Source organism: Struthio camelus, chromosome 2, assembly GCF_040807025.1.
Source record: "Struthio camelus isolate bStrCam1 chromosome 2, bStrCam1.hap1, whole genome shotgun sequence".
Classification (NCBI taxonomy): domain Eukaryota; kingdom Metazoa; phylum Chordata; class Aves; order Struthioniformes; family Struthionidae; genus Struthio; species Struthio camelus.
The window spans coordinates 129,674,875-129,683,941 of NC_090943.1; the positions used below are offsets into that span (position 1 = coordinate 129,674,875).

The 9,067-nt window shown below is 43.1% G+C and overlaps 1 protein-coding gene across 1 annotated transcript; it reads left to right on the top strand.

Moving 5' to 3' along the window:
* The first annotated feature begins 1,572 nt into the window (after positions 1 to 1,572).
* On the top strand, positions 1,573 to 8,831 carry RPL7 (ribosomal protein L7). The gene is made up of 7 exons (XM_068932511.1): positions 1,573 to 1,718; positions 2,710 to 2,812; positions 3,332 to 3,498; positions 4,359 to 4,496; positions 4,861 to 4,970; positions 5,657 to 5,866; positions 8,766 to 8,831. The coding sequence occupies exons 1-6, from the start codon at positions 1,705 to 1,707 to the stop codon at positions 5,863 to 5,865; spliced, it is 741 nt and encodes a 246-aa protein (XP_068788612.1). The 5' UTR covers positions 1,573 to 1,704; the 3' UTR covers position 5,866; positions 8,766 to 8,831.
* The last annotated feature ends 236 nt before the right edge of the window (positions 8,832 to 9,067 follow it).

The window sequence follows — 9,067 nt, forward strand, 5'->3', positions numbered from 1 at the left end:
TACTTATTCAGTGCTACCTAGCATGTTTCATGTTGTAAATAAACAACAGAAATAAATAAAACCAAGAAAATACAGAAATCAGAATTCATTATCCTCAGCCCAGCTATTTGTTCTATTTCTTAAGCTGGATAATTCTTTGCTTCTCCTAATTCCACGGATTTCCCTTCTTCTCATGCATACATAATCACGTTTCAAGACTCGTTCCCGCAGAGGTGATTTTAAGAACTTAAGTATGTTTTCCTAAGATGAGGACCCAAGAGTAGCCCCAAGAAGGCCATTAAGTAGTCTTTAGCAACAATCCAAATAAATAAAAGATGTCCTGTGACGAGCAGTTTGGTTAGCAGCAGTGCTTCCTTAACTCTCTTTTCATCTGGATCTACACAACTTTGTATGATGAGCTGAAAAGCAACACAACTTAAAAAAAAACCTAATACAAAGGTTACTTAAATTTTGCAGTCCCTAGTTCACAATATGACCCAGTAAAGAACTGTATAGTCGTTAACTTAGGGGATGACACGGAGTTGGGAACAGGTAAGCGGTTTGGTAGTTGTTTAAGTCAGCACTGCTGCTGAAATCAATGCTTCTCACACATGACTTGTTCCAGCGGCAGAAACAGAAATAAACGCAGGAAACTTGGACTCTCGTGCTGGAAACGCTTAAAACACATTGGAGTCCCTGGGATTAACAGAAGTAGTACAGTTAAGATTGCACATAAACATTAGCAGGTTTAGACCTTGCTTCGGCCTTTCTCCCGCTCTTCTCAGCATTTAGGCTGCCAGATTTTAAATAAAGAAGTACAAGGCGTCCCCCCGCCCCATGTCCCGTTTGCCATTTCGCACCCTCCTTCGGCAGATCCCGCAGCGATCGGTGTCTCCCTCGAGAGGGTGGCACCTCCTGCCGCCGTCCGCGTCCCCCCCTCGCCCCCTTCGGGCCCTGGGGACGCCGGTGCCACCCAGCCAGCCCTTACGAGCTGCCGGGGCAGGCCGTGAGCCCCGCGGCAGGCGAAGGAGCCAGCACAAGTAGCATTTCCCATATCTCGGCCTCAATCCCCCCCGTCTGTATTAAAAGCATACGGTGGAAGGTAATATCCCATATGCTTTTAATACAGGATACAGGATTTAAGGCTGAAATACGGGAAATCCTGTATTATGCGAAATGCCTCGCAACCCTACCACAGCCCCGACATAAAAGCACAACCAGGCTAGCTGCACACTCCATCCTGCATACACTACAACAGGCAACGCCGCACGTCTAATTAATGCCAAACTACCAATTACGACGGGGAAAAATAATTAACAAGAAATAGTTTTAGCAACTCTGAGAGGGTTATTTCCTCCTCTCCGCAGGCGCGGCGGCGCTGGCGCGACCCCCTCGCCGGCAGCAGCGCACGGTCCGGGCCGCCCTCGGCGCGGCTCCCGCTCCCGCCCGCTCGCGGGGCGCCCCGAGGCGCGCAGAGAGGCGGCGGGGCGCACCGAGACCCCTCTGATTTTTACCGCGGCTCCGCGCCGGGGGGCGGAGGGCGGCTCCGAGCCCGCTCGCGGCTCCGGCACTCCGCGGCCACCCCCTGCGCGCGCGCGCGCCGCGGCCAGGCACCGCCGCGGACGCCCAAACGCGGGGTCCTGCCGGTGCCCGCCGGGCCCTACCCGCGCCGCGCGCTAGGTGGGCGCTGCGCATGCGCGAGCTCTCTCTCTTCCGGCGCTGACCATGGCGGACAAGGAGTGAGTAGCGATTCCGCCCTGCCACAATCCGCCGCCATCGGCGGCCGCTGCCCCCGGCCCGCACCGCCCGGCGGCCTCCGGGCACGCTGCCGGCCGCCCCCGGCCGCCGGACCTCCGCCAGCGCCCGCGGGGGGCCGGAGGGGGCGATATGGGCGGGCGGCCTGGGGCCGGGAGCGGCGGTGACGCGGCCGCCGCCTGCCCCGTCGCGTCGGCCGAGGGCGGTTGCTGCCTCTCCTCGCCTCGCCGGGTAGGGAGGAGAGCTGGGCAGGCAGAGCCGGGCCCGAGCGCTGCTCCCTGGGCGAGGGACGCGGGGCGACTCCGTTCCTCCTGGCCTCGCAGGCGGGCGATGGGTAGCGTCCGCGCTCTGGTGCGCGCAGCGGTGCGTGGCCTGAGTGGAAAGCCGTGGCTGGGTGTGTACGTGGTGTGGAAGTTAGCGCGAGTTATTTCTCTCTGAATGCCGGTTTTGTAAATCCTGTAGTATACGCTGCTTACAGAATCCAGTCACATTAAATGCACGCATTCTGATAATCAGACTGTTATCAGCCTGATGCTCCCCTTAAACTACTGGTTGCAATGTTTGTTCATTGCTTTGAAAAATATTTGTTTGAAACAGACCTTTTCTGCTTATAAGCTAGAAAGTAACTAAATACTTTAGTCACTTGATAACTGCACAGTTGGTATTTTCTGGAGAAAATAAACCTTTGTAGGTGCCCAGAAATTGCACTGTGATGTACCCTGGTGTGCAGCTCAATGGCCAGTCGGTCAAATTTCCCAGTCTTTACGTAAAAGATGCTCTTTGGAGGTTGCATTAAGGTCTTGAATAACTGGCAATAGAGAGAGTACAAGGAAGATGCAATAATGAACTAGGGCAACACGGTGAAGCTTGCGTATGCCTTCTATTAAGGACTTACTTACAGTGGTGTTTGTAATGTGTTACTTCTACTTGGTCTGAAGAAAGTAGGTTTTAAAGAGTCTTTTTCTTGTAACTTAGAGCAAAGAAGGTGCCCTCCGTTCCGGAAAGCCTCCTGAAAAAGCGGCAGGCTTATGCAGCTATAAAAGCCAAACGTCTGAAGAGGCTGTTGGCTCAAAAGAAGGTGAATATTTCTTGTCTTTTTGTATGCATTGATTATCTGTTCTGTAGGCAGATCAGTGGAACACTACTACAGATATGAAGTAGTAGAGAAATGTTTTAGGTCTGGCAAGTTTGGGGTTTTGTTTGTTTTGGAGTTTTTCTTTAGCATTTTGGTGTAAAACATGGACCAAATAAAAAAGAAAATCCAAATAGCGCGTAACAAACTAGTTGTGGGCAGAGTGAATGCCATGTGTGCAGGTGTCTATAAAAATAAAGGTAGTTGGTTACAAGGCAGGAGGTTGCAGCCTTTGTGAGAGTAAGCATGGTGTATGAAAATACCCTGTTTGATGTAAGGTAGAATTACTGTGCAGTAGAGACCTGTTTCTCTAGAATATTACTGAAAGTCATTCTGAGTCCCATCATACGGGCAGATGTTCCCTTACTGTGTGTTATTTGTGGGGCGGATGCTACGCTATTTGAAGCTAACTTTCTTGTGTTAAAAGGCATTATGTAATCTTAAGTAACTTTCCACTAATTTCAGCTTCGTAAGGCACAAAGGAAACTCATCTATGCAAGAGCCAAAGCTTACCACAAGGAATACAGGCACATGTATAGACAGGAGATCCGTATGGCCAGGATGGCCCGAAAAGCTGGAAATTACTACGTACCAGCTGAACCAAAGCTGGCCTTTGTGATCAGGATAAGAGGGTAAGACTTCATATGGATGGAAACACTTGCTTTTATTTGTCTGCTTTAAGGGCTTACATCAGCAAGTTTGCTGATGATACTAAACTGGGAGGAGTGGCTGGCACACCAGAAGGCTGTGCTGCCATTCAGAGGGACCTGGACAGGCTGGAGAGGTGGGCGGAGAGGAACCTCCTGAAGTTCAACAAAGGCAAGGGCAGGGTCCTGCACCTGGGGAGGAATAACCGCAGGCACCAGTAAAGGCTGAGGAAAGCAGCTCCGCAGAGAAGGCCCTGGGAGTCACCCTCAGCAACTCTATGCCTTCATCCAGGCCATTGATGAATGTGTTAATGCTGGGCCCAGTACTGTCAGATATGTGCCAGAGAATGATTTAATTATTAAACGTAAAAATTACTATGTTGGGCATGTCTTCCTTAGGAATAACTGGTTAAAAACAAACAAACAAACAAAACTGCAAATATGTGAGGCAATTGTTGTGTTTCACCTTAAGCTTGATAAAATTATGTACCAACACACAGTAACATTACTAAGTTTGCCTCGAGTGCTTGGTTAAGGGTGTTCTAGGAAAGTCTTCAAGGAAACTAAGGGAAGACGTGGTTGCAAGGATAGTTAGTTCTAAATAATTTGTTTCAGTGGATTCCTTATTTAAATTCTTTTCTTTAAGTTAGATCTGGCGTAAGCTTACTACTGAAATACGTAGTGATAGTACATAATAACTTACTAAACTGTTTTCCTGTAATTCATAGGATGGCGATGCATTTAAGATGAGAACGGTATTGCTTTTTTAATCTGTTAGTGCTTTGATGATACTTTAGTGTATTCTGGGATGTAGACAATTAAAAGAGGCTCTCTGTGCTTTCTAGTACCAATGGTGTTAGCCCCAAGGTCCGTAAGGTATTGCAGCTTCTTCGCCTGCGTCAGATTTTTAACGGCACGTTTGTAAAACTCAACAAAGCTTCTATCAACATGTTGCGGATTGTTGAACCCTACATTGCCTGGGGGTGAGTGAAATAGTTTTATCAAATCAGGGTGCAGGTGTTCACTGCATCTTGCACTTTGCTACACTAGATTTGCATGTCTTCCTTGTGTTCAAAATGATTTTTTTAATGTTCTGTGTACTTTCCCTGCTTAGAACTGAAAACATGATTAAGTGCAACAAAAGACGTTGTTTACTACATATGATTACACTTTCATACCCATGTTGTTGGGATTTCGGTACAAGTAAGCTTTGCTTCCATGGTGCTTTCGTATATACCTTTGAGAAATGCCAGAATCATTTGTTACAGAAATTTGACTTTGGGATGTTTGTTTGGATTGTAAGCTGCAGGATTAGTAATTCCTGTTTTTACATGACTCTTGTTTCAGTTATCCCAATCTGAAGTCTGTGCATGAGTTGATCTACAAGCGTGGTTATGGCAAGATCAACAAGCAGCGCATTGCTCTGACTGATAATTCCCTGATTCAGAAGCGCCTTGGTAAATACCACTTCACTTAAAAACCAAAACAAAACCCAAAGCTTCTTGCATCTGGATGATTAGTGCTAAGTTAGACAATTATCGCTATTTGTCTTTGGAGAATAATAGTGATTTTTAGTCATCTCTGCTTCTGTCTTGGCTTAATGCGTTATAGTCAGATTCTAAAGGTACGAGCATAATGCTAGCAGGTCTGTATCTGAATTACTTGCTTTTTTAAAAATTGTACTTCACAAACTCTTTACTCATGTAACGCGTCACTAAAGACTGTGGAAAGGCATTAAGCACAAACGCTCTTTGGCTTATTAAGTAACATAAATAGTTAAATTAATTTCACTGAGCTGCATTCAAGTGTATTTAATCTAGTTTTTTTGCAAAGAACACTGAATTCATTTTCCACTGAATGTTTTTTTTTGTTTTGTTTTTTTTGCTCCTTATGGCCCAGTACTAAACAGTTGAAACTGATGCCCCTTGCCAAATGTAACAGGGAAATAGCATTGAATTAGCTAGAGCTAATCCTTTTTAATCGGAAAAGTATGTCATGTTGACTTGACAAAGTGGCTGCTTTCTGACTTGCTCAAGTTTATCAAATTGAATCAACGTGGCAGTAATCCTAATAACTTCATAATTTTTAGCTTGTGTCATTGACACTGACTAGCTCTTTTGAAAATAACTTTCCTGAATTTTAGGAAAGCATGGCATCATCTGCATGGAAGATGTGATCCATGAAATTTACACTGTTGGCAAGAAGTTCAAAGTTGTGAACAACTTCCTATGGCCCTTCAAGTTATCCTCTCCTCGGGGTGGAATGAAGAAGAAAACCATTCACTTTGTAGAAGGTGGAGATGCTGGTAACAGGGAAGATCAGATAAACAGGCTCATAAGGAGAATGAACTAAGGTAAGATGTTACCAAAAGTTAATGTAAATATACGCCACTCTGTCTCTGGTATGAAGACTTCTGTCTTTATTGTTTGAAGATTCACATTTAATATGTATTCACTCATACTTGGATGATCCCTTCAGTGTAAAGCTATTTGGACACTGCAGTGTTCTGATTTTATGTTCACGTCTCACTAAAGCTTAACCAGCTGGAAAGACATTAAGTCTCGATTATAGTTGATATGTTTATAGTCTTTAACTTAAAACAAGTTTTACAAAACATATTTGTTTCTTACGATGGGGAATGTTGATCTTGGCTAAAATTTTCAGTCCCCATTAATGAATTCTTCGTATGGTCATAAGTCTCTTGTGACTGTAGGTACAGTGTTTCTTCAGATTGTCTGACCACTGCAAAAAGTGCTTCTATAGGATTGTGAGAGACTAAATTCTCATCTTATAACATTTTAATAGTCTGTTTTTTCAAATAGTCCAGCTTCATTCAAAACTATTCAGTTTCAGCTTATGTGATAACCCAACTAAGACTGTCTTTTTGAAAGACTAATTGGACCATTTGAATGGGATATCCTTTTGGAATAGGGACGTTTCTTTCCTCTTTCTTAACACTTCACTTGGCAGTGGTTTGGCTGTGACAGCTGAGCTCTGAAGTTCCTATCTGCTTCAAACAATCTGTCCTATCCTCTGTCAGCTTTCTGCCCTTCCTGCCTTGATGAGGAAATCTCTGTCATTCAATCCTCAGATTGTTTTAGAGAGTTCTGGTATACTTCCCATTGTTTTCCCCCCCACCTCCTTTCTTGCACTGTAAACCAGCTTTAATGTTGCTCATAGTGATTTTCAATCAAGCATAAAAGGCTTTTTTGGTAAGAGAAACAGGCCAGAATTCAGGAATACTTTGTCTCACCTGCTGACGTTTGGAAAGACTGACAGGGAAAGGCCAATTTTTCCCAAAGCAGTAGTGGGTAGTGGTAAGGTTTTACAGCTTAAAACAAATACAGTTGCTGTTGCTGTTTGGATGAGTTGTTCTCAGAAGCTTCATTTTTTCTGAAGGGAGGTCTCTGCTTCTTTGAAGCTTTCTTAACAGCACTTCTTTCATAGCCAACAGGGCATAGCAAATATGGCTAATTCAGGTCTGTCTGTCTGTCTGTCCTGAAGAGCTAAAGGAGACCTATGAAATTCATCCCTTCATTTGACTGACTGAGCTGTTTCCTTGAAGTAATATATGCTCTTTGTGTAGACTGTGTGTAGACTGTTCTTCCCATGTTGTCTTTCTCCCAGGTTGTTGCATATTGCTTTCTCTGTTCTATCTATGAAGCTGCAGAGTTTTAGAGAGCTGGTTACGTGGCGCATAGAAACTTGTGCTCTAGGAAAATATTTGCTTGCTGAAGACACTCTTCCTGTAAAGATTAAACAGCTTGTCAATGGGAAGAAGTGGATAACCTTGAGAAACAGTGTTGTTCTAACGCTTTATGTCTGGAGTGGTTTTACGTTATTCCTACTAGCATTCTTGTTGAAGTTTTGCTGCTAGTAATACAAACCAATAGATGTTGTAAGTGCTGGCAAATATTTCCCTTAAAAATGAATGCATGAGGCTTCATAACCATGAGTGAGCAAATCTAGCTTTGCTTAACTTCCCTATCTAGTTTCCGGGCATAGGATACAAACTGCAATCTTTATTTGAAATCCTTCAGCTTTACTGTCAGCAGAGCCATGCTGCTTTTCCTATCTGTCTTCACTGAACATCTTGTGAAGTATGTTAGCAGCCCTGAGTTTTCAGGAGCCTTGGTACAGGAGAAAAGCTTGTAGTTCACTACTGCGGTGGCTGTAAACGTCTCAGGAGTGATATATTGGCAGAGAAATTGTAGGGATACTCGGCTGGTTGCTCATGATTTTGATTGGACTTTAGCTGAGTACCGTGTATAAGTAGCAGAGATCAGGGCTTTATTCCATCTTTCAGTTTAATACCTTGCAGATTATGCTTATAAGCAGTTGTTTTGCTTGAGGTACAAACAAAAACATACTTCTCTAAAGCTTATATATTAACTAGTCTTATCTCCTGCACTTTTATTTCTGCTATTTTTCTACTGTTCTGAATTGGTCATATGTTTAATATATAATTAAGTAACGTACCTTTAGACAACAGAAGAACGTTACAGGTTCTGCTGATGGAAGCTAGAGCGGTAGGCACAGGTGAGATATTGGCAGTATTTTAAGTACTCTGCCTTTCTGAAGGGTCGAGTACCTGAAAATGAACATTTTTTTTCCCATATATAAATGTAGTTGCCTGCCATTTGTCTTTATTTTTGATCACTTAAGTGATAGTCTCAAATACATCAATATTAAAGAGCTTGTACTAAGTTTTTCATTTAGCTTGGGAAAAGAATAGAGCATGGTAATTGATACTGATTTTTGACAATTTTGTATTGGCAAAGTACTGAACTTCACTAATTCTCAAGGGAGCTTTAAAGGGCTATGCCTCAAATTTGCTCTTTGCTCTAATTCTTGTGTGTAAATAGTCCCTGAAACTTACTGAAAGTACTGAAAATAGGGCAGAAGATCAGTACATACAGTACCTTGGTATATCTGAAAATGTCAAGTTCTCATCTGTTAAGCTGTTGAATTATTGGTATCTTTTCCTATTTAAGGTAATAGGCTTATCCTGTTAGTTCTGTCACTTAAAATCAGTGTTTTGAATGAAGAGATGTCAGTACTGAAGTTGCTGATATTTGCGTGCAAGACTAGTGAAGTCACAAGCATAGTGAAATAAAATTAGTGCTTAGTATATATGCTTATTGCCTGCACTAAACTGTAGAAATGTATAAACTCTACAGGTCGCTAAAGTCATTTCAGATCTCTACAGGTCTAACTATACTTTTTTTTTTTTCTTCTTCTTCCCCTTTTAGATTCAGATGCCCAGCTGCAATCTTTCCAATTCTGGTCTGTTAATAAAACCATCTTGCACAAAACAATCTGTCATCTCAGCTGTGATCTTTTGATGTAGTGATGTTTGTTGCTAAGTTAATGTTAGAGTAACCTATTTCAAACTAAACAATTATCTTCATATTATAAAATTATCTTCATATTATATAGGTGATACTGTTTCACCTTTACGTGGAGGGATGGGGAATCTGGAAAGATGTGTATAGGCAAGGGTTAATTTCTGAGTGGAAGCAAGTATTTAGTTGTGTTGAGATTAAAAGCACAG